General features: G+C 55.8%; 1 protein-coding gene across 1 annotated transcript; it reads right to left on the reverse strand.

Annotated features, from left to right (window-relative positions):
- Positions 1 to 2,491: 2,491 nt before the first annotated feature.
- PTPN6 (protein tyrosine phosphatase non-receptor type 6) lies at positions 2,492 to 18,206 on the reverse strand. The gene is made up of 17 exons (XM_082742594.1): positions 18,106 to 18,206; positions 13,259 to 13,515; positions 13,041 to 13,163; positions 12,596 to 12,790; positions 9,389 to 9,578; positions 9,113 to 9,229; positions 8,892 to 9,005; positions 8,646 to 8,742; positions 8,177 to 8,256; positions 7,856 to 8,005; positions 6,220 to 6,351; positions 5,933 to 6,087; positions 3,831 to 3,898; positions 3,574 to 3,725; positions 3,385 to 3,476; positions 2,899 to 3,019; positions 2,492 to 2,684 (listed from the first exon to the last, which is right to left on the reverse strand). Exons 2-16 carry the CDS (start codon positions 13,264 to 13,266, stop codon positions 2,905 to 2,907), a joined length of 1,788 nt encoding a protein of 595 aa, XP_082598720.1. The 5' UTR covers positions 13,267 to 13,515; positions 18,106 to 18,206; the 3' UTR covers positions 2,492 to 2,684; positions 2,899 to 2,904.
- Positions 18,207 to 18,730: the final 524 nt, after the last annotated feature.

Consider the following 18,730-nt stretch of genomic DNA (forward strand, 5'->3'; position numbering starts at 1 on the left):
GCATCCCTGCCTGTTGAAGAGAAGGCAGGGCTCAGCAGGGCGCCCCCTGTCCTCAGCCCTAGTGATGGGGAGCCCTCCCCTCCGGGAGGCCAGAGCTGGCCAGGAGCACCAGCACGGAGCCTACCCATTACAAACCTCACAGGCGTCCAGAGGGGAGAAATAGCCACTGCTGTGGGGGAGGGAGGGGTATGGCGGGAGTGGGGCTCAGTGGGGGCGGGAGGGCTGGGCGGTGCCCCTTCAGGGCAGAGCTGTTCTTGGACCCACCTCAATGCCCTGGGTGCAGTCCCAGCCCACAGGCAGTTAGCCCTGGGATGGTTAGAGGGGTGGGACCCTCCTTTCTTTGTGCAGCTCTAGCCGTTGCTGGGAGAGAAGCCCTGAGGCCCACAGGTGATGCCCCACCCACCCCCAGGAGGCCAAGGGCTCCAGGGCCTATTGTGTGGCCCAATCCAAGCTCTCCTCTCCCCCTCTCACTCTGTCTCCTTTGTTTGCGTCCTTCTTAACACCGTCCATATTGTATCTGCGGCCCCATGGCCCGCTTCTGGGTCCATCTCCTAGCTCCACAGAGATGGGAACTGTCGTGCCCACACCATGCCCCCAGGACGGCTCCAGTGTCTGGGACACACTGGACACCTGGCAACACAGCACATGCCAAAGACCGTGAGGGAGGACTGTCCTTCGGCCTCTCCTGCTACAAGGGACCCTCACAGGTTTCACGGGCCAATCAAGAGAAAGCCTCAGCCCAAGGACAGAATCTCTGGTGGCTCACCCTGGACACGGGACAGGGAGGAGGGGGCAAATATAAAACGGTCAGGAGCTCAAGGTGGAGGCGGCGGCTATGGAGAAGGGAGGAGCTAGACGCTCCACCGGGAGCCCCCAGGAACCTGCGGAAGGAGGGGCGGGAGTGGCAGGAGCTAGGACTGCGCTTCCTGAGCTCTGAGATCTGGAAGTCAGGGCTGGAGGCTTGCACGTGTGTCCATTCAGGGGGACCCCAGCTGTCGCTCCAGGAGCGTGTGCTCTGGAGGCAGACGGCCTCACTGCTCAACAGTTCGGTGCCTGCGAGCAAGTCATGGATAGTCGATCTGTGCCTCAGTTTCCACCACAGTGCAGTGGAAATCGCACAGGCACCTAGATTGAATGTGTAGTCTTTGAAACAGTGCCCCAACCCATGACAAGTCTGGAATGAGTTATCGTTGCTGGTTGCGACCTTCGTCCCTGACAAGGATTGCCCTGTCAGGAGCTTCCCGCTCCATTTTATTGTATAGATATGTGGGGTTTTTTTAATTTTTATTTATTTATTTGACAGACAAAGATCACAGGCAGAGAGGCAGGCAGAGAGAGAGGGGGGAAGCAGGCTTCCCGCTGAGCAGAGAACCCAGGACCCTGGGATCAGGACCTGAGCCAAAGGCAGAGGCTTAACCCACTAAGCCACTCAGGTGCCCCAGATATGGTTTTTTTGTTTGTTTGTTTGTTTGTTTTTGTTTTAATGGAAGTACAGGGACGCCTGGGTGGCTCAGTTGGTTGGACGACTGCCTTCGGCTCAGGTCATGATCCTGGAGTCCCTGGATCGAGTCCCCCATCGGGCTCCCAGCTCCATGGGGAGTCTGCTTCTCCCTCTGACCTTCTCCTCGCTCATGCACCCTCTCACTGTCTCTCTCTCAAATAAATAAATAAAATCTTTAAAAAAAAAAATAGGGGCGCCTGGGTGGCTCAGTGGGTTAAGCCTCTGCCTTCGGCTCAGGTCATGGTCTCGGGGTCCTGGGATTGAGCCCCGCATCGGGCTCTCTGCCCAGCAGGGAGCCTGCTTTCTCCTCTCTCTCTGCCTGCCTCACTGCCTACTTGTGATCTCTGTCTGTCAAATAAATAAATCTTTAAAAAAATAAAATAAAAAATAAATAAAATAAAATGGAAGTACGGTTGGCACAATATTACATCAGTTTTGGGTGTACAACATAGTGATCCCCACAAGTTGGGGCAGCAGGCTATGCTCCTAACAGGTGCAGCCACCACCTGTCACCACACAACTATTACGACACACAACTATTACCACACCATTGACTGTATTTCCTGCACTGTACCTTTTTTTTTTATAAGATTTTATTTATTTATTTGACAGACAGAGATTACAAGTAGGCAGAGAGGCAGTCAGAGAGAGGAGGAAGCAGGCTCCCTGCTGAGCAGAGAGCCTGATGCGGGGCTCAATCCCAAGACCCTGAGATCATGACCTGAGCAGAAGGCAGAGGCTTTAACCCACTGAGCCACCCACGTGCCCCTGCACTGTACTTTTGATCAGTCTCCACGTTGAAGGAGAGACTGAGGAGCCCGGCCCTTGGCCACACTCCTATGTTAAGCAGTGTCCAGAACAGGATCTGACTGTGAAGGCTGAGCTTTAATGTGAAAATACACACACACACACAGGGCTCCCTGCTCACCTCCCTCTCTGTCCCCTTCTGAGCCCCTCCCATCCAAGCATTCAGAATTAGAGACCCCCACACACAGTAATCCTAAGGGCTTTATTTACAAGAGTAAAGGGTCCCAGCACCGCCTGAGGCCTTGCTGGGCTATATACACGTCAGCAAGAGGGAAGTAGGGACGCATCCATTTAAATTACAATAGAATGGGGGCGGGCTCCTAGGTTCCGGCTGTGGCTTGGTCCTTGGAGGCCTCTGCAGGGATCAGGCCTGAGACTGCAGGGAGAAGGGAGTAAGAGGGTTCCTGGAACCCAGAAGGGGTACAAGAAGGGTCTGGAAAGGCTGGGAAAAGCAGGGTGAGGTAGTTGCCACCCCATCCCACCAGGGGAAAGCACTGGATCCAGGGAACACTGGGAGCAGGGCAGGCAGGAGCCCAAAGGTTGGGGGTTGGGGGAGTGGGGCGGGGAGGGAGTGGTGGTGGGGAGCGTACCCTGGCTCACTTCCTCTTAAGGGAACCCTTGCTCTTCTCCTTGTCTGCCGACCGCTGCTTCTTCACCTTCTCCTCCTTCTTGTTCTTACTATGCAAGTTCTCATATACGTCCTCCTTGTGTCTGCAGGTGTGGTGGGCAAGTGTGTGAGGGCAGTTGGCACAGGTCAGGAGACAGGGCCGGTGCCCCAGCACCAGCAACCCCCTGTCTCCCCCCATTTCACAGATGAACAAACTGAAAGAGGAGAGCGGGTCACAGTCCTTTCACTAGACCCTGCAGGGAGCGGCTGCATCTCCCACATTAGTAACACCACCGGTGCCCAGCACAGGCCCCACAGAGGGGGCACTCGGGAAAACACTTGCTCATACAGGTAGTAAGAGCCAAGCTGGAACTTGAACCCAGGCCTCCCTAACAGCAGCCCCTGTGGAAGGCCAGGCAGGGAGGAGGGACGGGCAGCTGCAGGGAGGTGGCAGGCAGGGGTCACTCACTTGGAGGAGGTGCGGGAGGCCTTGGCATGGGCATTCTTCATGGCTGGGGGGTAGGTGATGTTCCCGTACTCTGACTCCCGGCCCTTCTGGGACTGTGGGCAGAGGTGAGGTGGAAGGGCCGTGGTCCCAGCAGCATATGGCGAGACCCACAACCCCCCAGCGCCCTACCAGGCCCTGCTCTGCACCCACCTGCATGACCTCCAGCTTCTTCTTGGTAGTTTCAATGAACTGGGCGATGGCCACATAGATGAACTTGTACTGTGCCTCCGTCTGCACCATGCCCGAGCGCTGAGCCCGCACCATCTGGATGGTCTTCTGGATGTCAATGTCACAGTCCAACCCTGGGCAGGCGTGGCAGTTGGACCCCAGGCCCAGAAAGGGGTGGACACCGAGGGGCTGCTCACCCAGCCCCCTCCCCCACCTGCATCCCCACAAGTCACCCTCACCCTTGGTGGAGATGCTCTCCATGAGCATGTCGATGACAATGATGGTGCCCGTGCGGCCAATGCCTGCGCTGGGGAGGGAAGGGGGCACCATCAGAGGCCCAGGCCATGCCTCCATGGGAAAGGGGAGCCCCAGCATTCAGCTCTGGCAGAAACGGAGGCTCCAGCGAGAGGAGGTGACATGTCCAGGGTCACCGGGCACGCTAGCCAGAGGTAGAAGTTAGCCAGCTTGTGCACCTGTGCTCAGCGCTTCAGCCCAGGGATCTGTAGGCGGGCCTGGCTCTCCAGTGCCCCCAGGCTGGATCCCACCCCCTCCCCCCCATGCTGCTCCCCCTTTCTTTCTTCCCAGCACCTCACTCCCCTACTTCCTGCTTCACTTCCTCATTGCTGGCTGGGGGCTACTCCCTACTCTGGAAGATCTAGGACCCCCCCAAGCCCCACCAGCATCCTGCCTGCCCGCCAGGCACTCTGGGCCTCCCCCAGCTTGCTCCTAAACCCTTGGCCTGAATGGGGCCTTCCCTGTCAACCCCCCCTCCCCACCATTCAAAAGTTTTATTTAGAGCTTTTAAGAGGGTTTTGTTTCTTCAGACCCTGAGGACAGGGAAAGGGCAGCCTTCTAGGCAGTAGGGCACAAAGGGGGCTGGGGATAGGAGATGGGGAGGTGTGGAGGCACTGTGAGGCATGAGGTCTCCCTTCTTTCCTCACCCTCTGCCACATCCTGGGGCAAACAGGTCCCAGGAACCTCAGGATCCCTCAGAGACCCCAGTTCTGCCTCTTGGCAGAGCTGCCAGGCTCGTGGCCTGAGTCGCACTAATTTCAAACCCAGATTGTCAAAAATAACCCCCCCTTACCCACTTCCTTCCTGTAACATCTAAATAAAGGCCATGGGGATTTCAAGAAGTAGTAGGGGAGTAGAAGGAGGGTCCTTCTTAATGATGGGCCTACCCCTGCCTGCAGAGCAGAGTCTCTTAGATGACAGGCAGGGGGCACCCCCAGATTCAGCTCACCCAGCCCTGCCCTAGGACTAAAGTCACTGGTGGGAAGAAGGAAGATGCGTGAGGCCCTCAGCCTGGGGTCACTGGAGGGAGTGGGAAGGGAAGTACATGAAACAGGCTCCTGTTTCCCCATTCCAGGCCTGGATGTGTTATTAAACCATCAATAGCTCCCATTTCTGGAGAGATTACTGCATTCCAGACACAGGGACAGGGTTTCAGTGAATCCTCACAGCAAGCATAGGAGATCCTGAATTTACAGATGAGGAATCTGAGGGTCAGAGAAGTGAAGTAATTTGTCTGCGATCACACAGCCAGTGAGCAGAACAGCAGGAGTTTAAACCTACTGGTCTCTGTCCAGGAACCTGCACCCGCAGGGTCCCATCGACCCAGACCAGGCCAGCTGGGTAGGCCCATCTCCAGGACTCTAACCCTCAGAACTGAGGGGGCCCCCCACTCTTCCGTGATGGCCACCCCCACCACCTAGCAGGAACAAGGGCTCCTGATCAAGAACTTGATGGAGCTAGTAATGCAGCTGCCCCTCTAGGAAAACATCTCCCATCCCTGCACCACCCTGGAGGCCGAGCTAGACTCCCTAGCTGGGAAGGCAGAAAGAGAGAAGAAGGCTAAGCACCCTCAGGGCTACAGATTCGGAGAAAGAAAACGTAAGGAGCCACACTGACCCCAGATGGAAGGTGCCAGGGCCAAGAAGAAATACAGGCTGAGTAAGCCCGTGTGAGAAAGCGGGAGCCACCGGGACCTAGGTCTGTTGTGAGCACCCGCGCAGACTCTCCCACAGGCTGGCTGGCAAGTCGCCGGGGTGTTTGCTCATCTGTATTCCGGAAGGTTGCGGGAGGTGGCCCATGCAGTTAAGTCTCTACAGAAGCCACCCGCTCCCCACCCCAGGCAGAGGCTCCATCAGCAAGGTTGCTACAAGCTAAGTTTCTGCCTTGGATCTGGAGCCATCCAGAAGCCCGGAGGCGGCTGGGATCAGGCAGAGCACTGAGTGCGTGAACGGGAAATGATCGTTTACCAGAGCACATGGCCCTCAGTCCCCAGTATTTCCCAGCCAGCGACTCTTTTGATTACTACTGCTAACCTCATTATTCTCACCTGCAGTGTACAATGATGGGTCCTGCGTGAGGCAGACTTTCCTGCCGCTGGTTGATCTGGTCCAGGAAGCTGAGGACACCCCCAGGCTCACTGGGGACCCCATGGTCAGGCCAGCTCAGGTACTGGTAGTGCCAGATCTCTCGAACCAGGTCCCCCTGGGCAGAGCGCATGGGGCCAGTGCCCTCTGTTCCCACATGTCGCCCCATCCCCCACCCCAGCGGGCAAGAGCAGATCCAAGGAGGGGGTCCTGGGGAGCAGGGAGCAAGATGGGGCTGAAAGACACTCACATTCTCCAGCGGGGAGACATGTAAGGTCCGGAGCTTGTACTCCGCTGTGTCGTGTTCCCTGCAGTTGGTGACCACGTAGGGTCCGTAGACACGCTGTGTGCCCACCTCTGGCCAGTATGGGACACACTTGTTCTGCAAAGGGAGAGTGGAGGTGAGGATGTTCAGGGGCCTGTTCCAGGCCCTTTTCAAGGTCCTGTGTCCCCAGTGCTGGCCCAATCAGCTGGATGAATGGATGAACTGGCCTGGAATCCGAGGTGGATCCGGTCCTGGCTTAGTCACTAACAGGTGGTGAGACCTGACAAAGCCCTTGACCCTACAGTTCTCTCAGTAAACACGGGCTGGTGCAGCCCAGCCCACAACAAAGAGGAAGAAGCAGCTTATGCCCCTGGGCCTCCACCATCCACAGAGAGACAGGTGAAGAGGGGAAACAGACCCCCTGGGGAGCACGGCAGAAAGGGAGAGACTAATTCTCCCTCTAGATTATGGTGGAAATCAGAGGTGGCTTCACAGAGGAGGGAGCGTTTGAGCCTGGGGTTCAAAAACAAGGAGTCTGTTAGGCAGAGATAGTGCAGAGAGAGGAAGTCCTTTCCTAGCAGAAAGTGCGCTCTTGCGAAGGCGTGGGAACCTGAGGCAGGTGGTTGCAGGGAAGCCACCAGGCCTGGAAGGCCTGCTCTTAGAGTGGGACTGGATCCTGAAGACAACTGGGAGCCACAGGAAGATTCTCAGAGAAGGCACAACCTGACATAGGTGTGTGCTCTGAGGGGGACCCCTCTGACTCCAGGGGAGACGTGCTGTCAATGGGGGCAGCCTATAGGGAGGGAGTCCAGGCTGGGCAGCGGGGTGAGGATGAGGGGCAGACTCCAGAGACTTAGGAGGCAGAGAGGACAGGAGGGCTGTTGCTAGGATGGGGACAGGTGGGAAGGGGCATGTTGCTTGAGACACTTTAAAAAAGAAAGCCCATTTAAAACCTGGGTCTGAAGGTGCCTGGGCAGCTCAGTCTGTTGAGCATTTGACTTTGGCTCGGGTCATGATCTCAGGATCCTGGGATCCAGCCCGGCATTGCATCAGGTTTGGAGCTGAGCGGTGAGTCTGCTCTTCCCTCTGCCCCTCCCCCTGACCCCACTCACATGCTTTCTCTCTGTGTCAAATAAATAAAATCTCTAAAACAATTTTTTAAGGTTTTATTTATTCATTTGAGAGAGAGAAAGAGAGAGAGAGAGAGCATGAGCGCGAGAAGGGGAAGAGCAGAGGGGGAGGGAGAAACAGGCTCACCCCTGAGCAGGGAGGTAGATGCAGGGCTGATCCTAGGACCCCAGCATCATGACCTGAGCCAAAGGCAGATGCTTAACTGACTGAGCTGCCCAGGTGCCCCTAAATAAAATCTTTTAAAAAATAATTGGAAAAATAAAACCTGGGTCTGGTGGTCAGGAGAGCCCCAGGTTGGAAGCAGGGATCTGGGAGACAGTGTGTACCCAAAATGGTCTCTATGCCTCAGTTTCCCAACAAGGGCTGGACCTTGCCCTCTGAGGTTCCCTTCTGCCCTGGCACTTGGATTCTCTTTGATTTCATGGTGATGGGTGTTACACCCCGGGAAGGAGGGCTGTGGGGGTCAGGGGCACACGGGACTCGGCCTTACCCGGCCCTTCTCCACCTCTCGCGTGGTCATGACGATGACGCGAGTGTTCTCCTGCCATACCATCTGCCAGAAGTCATTGACCGTGGCCTCCAGGCAGCCCTGGCTGGCAATGTAGGTCTTAGTGTTCTCGTCGGGGCCTAGCAGCTGGTTCTGGAAGCAAGTGTAGAGAGCTGCACCCCAGGCCTGTGGGCCCCCGCATCCCCCCCGCCCTCACCACCTAACGTGTCGGCTGTGCCTACATGACTCTGGATCCAGTGCCCCTATGAATGGGGAATCCCCAGGGCCCAGGCTCTCCTCCCTCGACGAGCAGGTACCACCAACCTTGACATAGTTGGCATTGATGTAGTCGGACCCAGGGATGTTACTGTCACGTCCCTGCAGGATCACTCGGCTGTGGTCAACTGGGAGTGGGCGGGGAGGAAACGAGATGGGCCTGGGTCAGCCAGGCACTCACCAGCCTCTGGGGCAGACCCTTCCTAAGCTCACAGGCCAGTCTTGTCTCTGAGGCCAGGAGGCTGTCAGAGCACTGTGGGCAGCTGGGGAGTTGGGGGGCAGGGAGGAAGGTTTCAGAGGAAGGAGGATGGTGGACGTGGGGTGTGGGGAGGCTCCACTGCGTGGGGCAGAGGCTTTCTGGAGGAGGGGAGGCTGGGTGAGGAGGTGGACCCTCCTCGAGCTGGGGATAGAGACGGTATGAGATGAGGGGAGGTTGGCTCAGGGAAGGGGAGTCTCCTGAGTGACACTGCCTGGGAAGGGGGAGGGATGGAGGCTGCCCCGGGGTTAGGGTACTCACACGGGAGAATGTTCTTATAACGGTTCTTGCTCTTGTTCTCTGGCCTCTGACCTTCCAGCCGCTGGTGCAAGTTCTTTACCTCCTGCTTCTGCAGACTCTGAGGGGTGAGAGGAAGAAGTAAAGTGCTGGCCCCTGGAGGGTCATCCACGCCCAGAGGGAAGGTGGGCCAGACCAGGGTAAGGGGTGGGGAGAGAAGGGATGGGGTCTGGACCCCACACCAGTCACTCTGATGGCCCCACCATGCACCTCAAACTCTTCCCAGAAGCCAGCTTTGGCTGTGTCCTCCGACTCCTGCTTCTTGTTGAGTTCCAGGACCCGATTCTCAATGTCTGCGGCATTCACCCGAGTGGCATAGTATGGCTGGGCAGGGAGGGGGCAAGAAGTCAGCAACTCGAGATCCCAAAGGCTTCTGGGTCTGCGGGATCACTCAGGAAGGGGAAGGAGACATCCAGGCCCGCCCCTCTTACCTGCCGCAGGTAGACAAAGGCCCCCGAGGCCTCCTCGATCCCTGTCTTCTTGAAATGCTCCACCAGGTCTGTGAGACTGTCGAAGGTCTCTGAACCACCCACAGTGTACCGTCCACCCTGAGGGATGCCAAGTCAGGCCATTCCGCACGATCTGAGTCTCCCTCCCTGGACCCCAGCCTTGGACTGAAGCCCAGGCTGACCCACGCCACCACCCCTGCTTTGGGGTATAGACAGGAGCCCTGGCAGGAGGCCCTATCAAATGCTTGGCTGCCTTACCTCACACATGACCTTGATATGAGTGACTCTGAGTGGGGAGCCTGGGCCAGCCTTGGGCTGGTCGCTGAGCACGGATAGCACAAAATCTCCAGGCTGGCTGAGACTCTCACGCACAAGAAATGTCCAGGGCTCCCCCTTGGCCTGCAGCAGTGCCTCTGCCTGCCCCCCAGACATGTGACCATGGTACCACCTAGAGAAGGCAACATAGGGGAAGGGACATCTAAGCCCAGGGGCAGACGCTGAGCAGAGATGTTCACAGAGAGGGACAGGGCCAGGCACTGTGCTAGATGCTTTCAAATCCACCACGATTGGGGCGCCTGGGTGGCTCAGTGGGTTAAGCTGCTGCCTTCGGCTCAGGTCATGATCTCAGGGTCCTGGGATCAAGTCCTGCATCGGGCTCTCTGCTCAGCAGGGAGCCTGCTTCCTCCTCTCTCTCTCTCTATGCCTGACTCTCTGCCTACTTGTGATCTCTCTCTGTCAAATAAATAAATAAAATCTTTAAAAAAAAAAAATCCACCACGATATTTTTTTTTAAATATCTTTTTAGGGGCACCTGGCTGGCTCAGTGGGTTAAAGCCTCTGCCTTCGGCTCAGGTCATGATCCCAGGGTCCTGGGATCGAGCCCCACATCGGGCTCCAGAGAGCCTGCTTCCTCCTCTCTCTGCCTGCCTCTCTGCCTACTTGTAATCTCTGTCTGTCAAATAAATAAATAAAATCTTTAAAAAAAAAAAAATATATATATATATATATATATATCTTTTTAAAGTCATCTCTGCACCCACCGTGGGGCTCAAACTTACAACCCCGAGATCAAGAGTGGCATGCTCCTCCAAATGAGCCAGCCAGGTGCCCCTCAGATCCACCACGGTGTTTAGGTCCATTGCTCTCACGAAAATGCTGAGAGGTAGGTACCATCCCATTGTACAGATGAGGAACCTGAAGCTTATTGATCACACTGGCCCAAGGCCCTGAGCTGATAGGGAAGCCTTGGGAGTTCTAACCAGGCCTGCCTCTGAGAGCATAAGACAGAGGCAGAAAGGCAGGCTATACCCAGAAGAACTGTAGGGGAGAAACCAAGGAAGGGTCTCAGAAAAGTCAGGACTGCACTAGGAAAAGAGGAGGGAGACCAAGAGAAATACAGAGGCCAAACCACAAAGAGCAATGGAGATGGGAGTCACGAGGGAGTCACAATGGGGACAACTCCCCCTGGGTACCAAGGAAGACAGACAACCCTGGGGGTGGGGGGGTGGGAAACAGTGGGGGGGGGGTCTCTGGGGTAGCCCAGAGATGGAGATGAGGCTGGGGCTCGGAGGGGCTCAGAAGGGCAGAAAGCAGAACTAGGACCTTTCCCCGAAGCACACCCCCTTCCCAGGAGGAAACTGTAGCCCCACAATGCCCAGCCCCACAGGAAACCACGTGATGGAAAAAACACAAAACTCCTTCTGGGGAGAGAGTGAGAAGTGAGGGTGTGAGGTTTCCTCAACCCAGGGACCAGGGGAGGGGGCATTTTCCAACCGCAGGGATGGGGGGAGGTGAGAGGGGCCAGTCTGTCTGGCCCCAGCTCACTCTTGCCCTGTCCAGAAGCAGCACCTGGCGGGTAGGGGAGGTCACCCCATCCCACCACTCAGGGAAGACCAGAGCTCCCCCCACCCCCACCCCGCAATGGGGAGGGGGCTGACCCTGGTCTCCCTGGGCCAGGATGAGGAAGTTTCCATGCAAATATCAGGCTGACCACAAGCAGAGAGCTAGCCATTGGCAAGACAAATGCAAATTCCCTCTGAGGAGGAGGGGCAGCGACTCGGGCAAGGAACACAAAGGGAGGTATGGAGAAAGCCTCCCACACAAAATCCCAGGGTCAGGGGTGAGCCGGGCACCCTGGCATCCTGGCCTGGGGAACCAAAAGGGCCTCTTAGAGTCAGCTAAGCCTTCGCCGCTACCTCAGTCCTTCCCTCTCCCGCAGCCACCAGCTCTGTCCTTCTCCTGCTTCTCTGGGCCTCAGGCTCCCCCTGGGCGGTGGGGGGTCTGCCCAGCTTCTCCTTCCCTCTTCAGCTCCATCCATTCCTGCTCCTCCTCTAGGGCCTCCATCAACCCACCCTGTAGCAGGGCAGATGCTGACTTTGGGCAAAGAGGAAGAGAGGACGCGAAGAGTTTAAGAGGGCCTGGGCGGCAAACTCCCATGAGTGTGGCAGGCCGAGCAGAGGAAAAGGGCCAGAGGGAGAGGATACCAAGCAAGGACCAAGAAGGGCCACCATGAACAAAGTCACCCATGCTTGGGCCTCACTCCTCAAAGAGGTGGCTCCAAAGGGAATGGATCCATGGCTTTAAGCTGGCTTGGAGAGTGGCGTCCAGTGGCCACGAGGCCCTTACCTCAGCCTCACCCAGTTCCAACTTTTAACCAGTGACTGGAATAAAGATGTGGGTTGAGCGGCGTGCCTCTCAGATAGACTGAAACCTGGCAGAGCCCAGGGTCACAATCATGACAACAATCAACACACACATACAGAATAAGGCAAGTTGCCTTGGCCCCAGGAAGGTGAAAAACAATGGCCCTGGAATTATTCGGCTGCCCTTCACTTTGATGGAGCTGTCTTTGGGACACAGCCGCTAAAAGAAGCCACCATGTGATCCCAAGGGTCCGGGTCCCCCACCCCCACCCATGCTATAGGGAGACCATACGTGCTGCAGCCTGCCAAGTCCCGGGGACCACGTCTTTGGAGAGGGACAGGAGGGAGGAGGGCAACGCCTTCAGTATTACCCGGTGCCCAGGTACCAGGCCTCTTGCACGCGCAAACCTGTCACACAGTTTTCCACTGCTCCGTGTTCTGGTCAAGGGACTGGTCAAGCCCCATGGAGCCCCCACAAGCAGACCCATCATCATCATGCTGCTCAGACAAGACATTAAATGTCCTCCTGTGCAGATTCAGCTCCAAGGAAGGAAGAAGAGCTTTCTAACAACAGAGCTGGCCTACTACCAGATGCAGCCACTAGGCCTCTGCATCCCCAGGAGGGCCTGGGACACCAGCCAACTGGGACCCTGAAGAAGGGCAAGGCCATGGCCCCTGCTTTCTCGGGGGGTTGAGGGAAAGGGGTGGCAGGTCCGTCCCCTGAGACACGGGCCTGGGATCACGTGGAAGAAAGGGGCCTGCAGAGCTCTGGGAAAGCAGTGGGGCGGCCCTAGCAGTGGGAGTGGGCCAGCAAGTCCCTCACCTCTCGCTGGTAGGGTCGGAGCAGTTCAGCGGGTACTTGAGGTGGATGATGGTGCCGTCTCGGTCCTGCAGGACGCCCTGCTGCTGGGTGTAGTACTCCACGAGCTCTGTCAGCGTCGCGAACTTCTCCCCTCCATACAAATCATAGAAATCGCCCGAGTTCTGGATCCGAATATGGGTCACCTGATCCCCCACCCTGCGGAGCACCGGGTGGTAAGGCCAGTAGGTGCAAGAGTAGAGGTGGGGACATAGGGGCGATGGGCTGGGGCACACGCGCGCACACACACACACACACACACACAGAGGGAAGGGATGGGCACAGACAGACACAGTGGTGGGGGACACATCAGTGCTAGAGTGGGGGCCCAGGGGAGCAGGCACTGCCACAAGGGAACCAGGAATGAGGTGCCGAAACACTTGCCCAGGCTGGCATGGAGGGCCCTTACCTGACAGAGAGGGAGAAGTCCCCCTGGTTCTTGCGACTAGGCCGAGCCAGGAAGCTCCCGTGGACCCCACGGCCCTTCAGCAGGGTCTCGGCGTCCAGCCCGCTGAGGTCTCGGTGAAACCACCTGCAGGCCCCCCGGGGAGCAGTGAAGAGATGGCCCTTCTGGCCGCAGGATGCCCCTGCCTCCTGTGTCCCGTCCCATGGGTCCCAGGACCTTACCTCACCATCCTGGGGGTACAGGGGAGTGAGGTGAACAGGGCAGTCCCGGCAGGCCGAACACTCTGGGGCTTGGCTAATGGCTCAGTGCGGCTTGGCTTGGAGCGCCCAGGCCACCTCACAGCCCTGGCCTCCTGTCCTGGTGCTGGGGCTGCCACTCCACAGCCCGGGGGCAGCCAGCAGGGCGGGGACAGGAAGGGGCGCGGCCGACCCCTTGGGGAACTCACTGTACTTCTCGTTTTAGAGCAGAGCAGAAGAGACTGCAAAGCAGGGTGGCAGTGGGGGGTGGGGATGGGGCCCACTTCCCACACATCTGCCATCGGATTCGGGAGCATAGCACTCCCAAGCGTGACGACACCCGGAATACGGACACAAATGTGCCTTGCGCCCTACTGGCGAAGGCCGTGCTTCATAAATGTGAACCCACACGGTCACACGCCATCTCTTCTTCCCCCACCCTGGTCCACACTCCACACTCACGATGACAGTGACAGTGACAAGTCTCATTTCATGGAGTCTCACTCCATGCCAGGCACTGTGCTATGATGTCACTGACATGCCTTAGCCGATTTATTCCTCATAAGAGCTCTGCGAAGCTGGTGCCTCTCTCTCTCCCTTCTACAGACAAGGAACCTGATGCTCAGAAAATGTAGGGAACTTGCCCAGGGTTGGCCATTCGGTACGTGGCAGCGCTGGGATGTCACCCACACACTGGTTCGCAAAGCCGGTGACTTTAGCTACTGTGTGCTGGCCCTGGGGGCTTCCAAAAACGGAGGCTGGGAGCTCAGGGCCACTGGGGGTTGCAGGGAAGGGGAGACTTTCTTTCTTTCTTTCTTTCTTTCTTTCTTTCTTTCTTTCTTTCTTTCTTTCTTTCTTTCAAGATTTTATTTATTTATTTGACAGAGATTACAAGTAGAGAGGCAGGCAGAGAGAGGGGGGGAAGCAGGCTCCCCGCCGAGCAGAGAGCCCAATGCAGGGCTCGATCCCAGGACCCTGGGATCATGACCTGAGCTAAAGGCAGAGGCTTTAACCCACTAAGCCACCCAGGCGCCCCAAGGGGAGACTTTCTAACAGCCAAGGCCAAGTAGGTGCTTACAAACCATACAAAGGTGCTCTCACCTCCCACGACACAGATATCTGGAGGAGCCGCTGGGACAGAGGGACGGACAAAATGACCCCCGCACAGCTGTCAGACTCACACCTTTTCTACTTCTTGTCCCAAGTCTTTGTCACACCGTGCCCTAGCCAGGCAGTGGAGCCAAGGAGCAGAACTCGAGAGGATGCAGCTCTAGGGAAGCAGGCAGGGAGTAGAGCCGCCAGCCCCCTTGGTGCTGTCCACCCTGTGCCTGAGCCATAGGCTCTCCTCCAGGGGCCTGCTCCGAATCAGCCAGAGCTCAGGACTCTGACTAGGGGCCTGTCCCCTGGGGGCTAGGGACTAAGGTCCCTGCCTGTGGCTCATATTCTCGGGGCTGGTTGACCTTGAGAGCCCTACACACCAGAAGCTTGTGATGCTCCCCATGTGTAATTCCACATACAAACACAAACACTACCAAACCAAAACAAGAGAAAAGCAACCCGACCAAGGATACACAGAAAGCTCGAATTGATGTCATCCCTCCCCCAGGTGGCTGGAGGAGAGATCTGGGAGTGACATTTACTTCTCCCTTATACCTGTTTTATGTTTTCTGTTTTTTAAGATTTTATTTACTTATTTGTCAGAGAGAGAGAGCACGAGCATGGGGAGTGGCAGAGGGAGAGGGAGAAGCAGGCTCTCCGATGAGCAGGGAGCCCGATTCAGGACTCGGTCCCAGGACCCTGGGATTATGACCTGAGGTGAAGGCAGACACTTAACCAACTGAGCCACCCAGGCATCCCTATACCTGTTCTTTTTTTTTTTTTTTTTTTACTTTTTTTACTTTTTATTTATTTGACAGAGAGAGAAACCACAAGTAGGCAGAGAGGAGGAAGCAAGCTCTCTGCCAAGCAGAGAGCCCAATGCAGGGCTCGATCCCAGGACCCTGAGATCACGACCTGAACCGAAGGCAGAAGCTTAACCCACTGAGCCACCCAGGCGCCCCCCTATTCTTTTTTTAAATTGAAGTAGAGTTGACACACAACATGACATTAGTTTCAGGTGTTATAACATAGTGATTCAACAAGTCTATGTGGTATGCCACACCTCACCATGGCACAACTACCACCTGTCACCATCAACATTATTACAATACCACTGGCAAGGGGCGCCTGGGTGGCTCAGTCAGTTAAGTATCTGCCTTCACCTCAGGTCATGATCCCAGGGTCCTGGGATAGAGCCCCAAAGTGGGCTCCCTGCTCAGCGGGGATCCTGCTTCTCCCGCTCCCCCTTCCCCCTGCTCATGCTCTCATTCTTGGTCTCTCTCAAATAAATAAATAAATATATATATAAATAAATAGACAAATAAATAATCTTTTTAATTTTTTTTTTTAAATACCACTATCTTCCCTACACCATGCCTTTCATTCCCATGGTTCATTCACTCCATAGCCGGACGTCTCTACCTCCTACTCGCCTTCACCCATTTTTCCCCTCTCCCACCCACCTCCCCTCTGGCAAACCATCAGTTTATTCTCTGTGTTTATGGATCTGTTTCTGACTTTTGTTCGTATAGTAACCCCTCAATCCATCACTGTTGTCAAAAATTGCAAGATCTTATTCTTTTTACAGCTGAGTAATATTCCATTGTATATGTACCCCACATCTTCCTTACTTATTCATCTGTCAATGGACACTTAGGTTGCTTCCTTATCTTGGCTACTGTAAATAATGCTGCAATGAGATAGGGGTGACTATATCTTTTTGAATTACCGTTTCCATTTTCTTCGGGTAAATACCCAGTAGCGGAATTTCTGGATCACCTGGTATTTGTACTTGTAATTCTCTGAGGAAGCTCCATACTGGTTTCCACAGTGGCTGGGCCAGCTGATATTCCCACCAGCACCTTTCTTTACATCCTCACCAACACTTGTTATTTCTCATCTCTCTGATTCTAACCATCCTGACAAACGGGAGGTGCTATCTCAGGGGGTCTGATTTGCATTTCCCTGAGGATGAGCGATGTTGAGCATCCATGTCTGTTGGCCATGCGGATGTCTTCCTTCCCCGATATCCCTTTTTGAAAGTTGTCGCATGGGTATGTATTTCTTTTAATGAAAACAAAGAAATTGCCTGGGAGATGGCAATTTTTAGGAAACAGTTGGGGTGCTGGGAACGCTGGTGGTGTGTGCACAGGTGGATGAGACTTGATGTTCATCAGGCCGTATGTTTAATTCAGGTTAAGCCCTCATGGTAAGCATTCATGCACATTATGTATGCTATTACCTCAGTAAAAAATAAGGCAAAATAATAGCCGAGTGTTAAAGCTCAACTAAAGTCTCTATTTCCTATGATGACTACTTTATTACTTTTTCAAATATCAAACATCAGTTCTCCACACACACACACACCCAGAAATGGATTCTCCCCTCCCTCTTCCTTTTGGTACCTGGGAAGCTTGGTCTGTCTATTGGATGACTTAACCCTGACTACCCTTTCCATCTTGGATTTTGAGTCCCACTGAAAGACCAAGAATTCCCTCCCAGAGCTATAGGGGCAAAAAGAGGAGCTACATAGGGAGATCCACCCCAGGGTTCCACAGCCTGGCCCCTCCCTTTGGGAGTTCAAAGGCTGATACAACACCAGAGTGCAGAGTACACATCCAATAAACAAGCTCATCAATGGCCATGCACAGGCGTGATCAGCTTCCGGTCCTGCACACGCACACCCTGCTCGTCATACACAGATGAGTACACACGCATCTGCATACACAGGCCCACTACACACACCTCACCATCCACATCCATCTACACGTGTCCCTGGCCCAGGGCAGACACCCACACGCGGACACACCATCCTGCCTGCACATGCCGTTTCAGGTCTCTGCCTCCCTCTCCCCTGCTTTCTCTTTGCACCCTGTCCTTGGTCCCGTGTGCCCACAGCAGGGCCTCTGCCCATGGGCACCACATGGCTGGCTCTGCCTCATCATCCAGCTCTCGGCGCTCCTGTCCCCTCCTCCGGAAAGCCCTCCTGGATCCCTCCAGTTAACAATGCCATTGGCACCCCCAGACACTTGCTGGCACCTGAAGCTGTCTCGTTTCCTGCATGACACTTCTGAAAATCTGAAATTAGTCCTATTTATTGGGCTCTCTGTGTCGTCTGGACACTGGAATGAAGTGTCCACTGGAATGAAGGGTCCATGCCTCCCACTGGAATGAAGCTTTCTGAGAGCAAGGACCATGTCTGTCTTCTTCGCTAAATTATTGTCAGCACCTTACTAAGCACCTGGTCTATAGGGGATGCGCGATAGCGTCTGTTGCATGGATGATGCATGGGAGGGGGAAGGGAAGAGACCCTGAAAGAAAGTGGAGCGAACCCCGGATATCAGGAAATTCCGTGGGAAGCGGGGAGTTTTCTCCAATTTGCCTTTCAGACAGGGTATGTTTCAGGTGATGTGCGCTACCCAGGGGTTGGGGTAAGCAGACAGCAGAAGCGGGGGGACCAGGGGGACCAGAGAGTGAAGGGAGACAAGCAAGGGAGAGAGAAGAAAGATGCGTCTGTCACAGGGAAGGTGCTAGAGACAAGGAGGAGGAGGCAGAGGGGTATGAGACTGGAGCTCCTTACATCTTGAGGCAGGGACAGGAAGAAAACCCAGGCCAGGGTACCAGCAGCAGGTCACGCTCATGGTCCCACACCTGCCAGCGGGGAGTATACACCCTGCACCTCTCTCCCAAACTAATAGGAGACTGTGGCACCCGGGGGGGGGGGCGGGACTTACCCACGGGACAGCATCTCCCCAGATGGACGGGGGAGTCACAGGCAGAGGGCCACAAGGGGTAGGGCCGAGTATGGGCGCAGCTGTGCACAGCAGCCCAAACAGGTGAGGAGGAATAGAGGGAGCTCAGCAACTTCCTCCTCAATGCAGCCTGCCAAGCCAATGACACCACTGCAGCAGGCCCCTGGTTTAATGATCCCTGGAGAAGGGACAGGTAGGAGGGGCTGGCCTCAGACTGCCCACAGCCGCAGGCCTCTCCCTCCAGTCCCACTGGATCATCCAGGGCCAGCCTGTCCTCACCCCTACCCCTGGGAGGGGAGGAGTCACCTGGAGCTCCACCTGGAGCTCGAGTTGACAGAGCCACTGGAAGGAGGGGGGGTGAGGTGGGGGCAAAGACCAGGAAGTAACCCCAGCCAAGGGAGCACCGACCAATGGGGGAGCCTCCCAGCTCCCAGAAGCTAAGGGGCTTCCAAAACAGCCCAGGAGGCCCCTCTCCTCAAAGGAGGTGGCACCTGTGCAGGCTCACCACACAACCCCCCACTTTCCTCCAAGGTTTTGAGGGGCATGTCCTTCCTCCCATCTTGCCCTGGGCAGGGTCGTTCCCAGCAGGAGCTTATGAAGGATCAGG

The sequence above is a fragment of the Mustela nivalis genome, assembly GCF_964662115.1.
Source record: "Mustela nivalis genome assembly, chromosome: 7".
In the NCBI taxonomy this organism is placed as follows: domain Eukaryota; kingdom Metazoa; phylum Chordata; class Mammalia; order Carnivora; family Mustelidae; genus Mustela; species Mustela nivalis.

Coding starts and splice junctions, on each gene's coding strand:
- PTPN6 (XM_082742594.1), bottom strand. Junction 6,088..6,219: donor ATGTCTCCCCGCTGGAGAAT/GTGAGTGTCTTT, acceptor CGCTCTGCCCAG/GGGGACCTGGTTCGAGAGAT. Junction 3,477..3,573: donor AGAAGCTGGAGGTCATGCAG/GTGGGTGCAGAG, acceptor CTCTGCCCACAG/TCCCAGAAGGGCCGGGAGTC.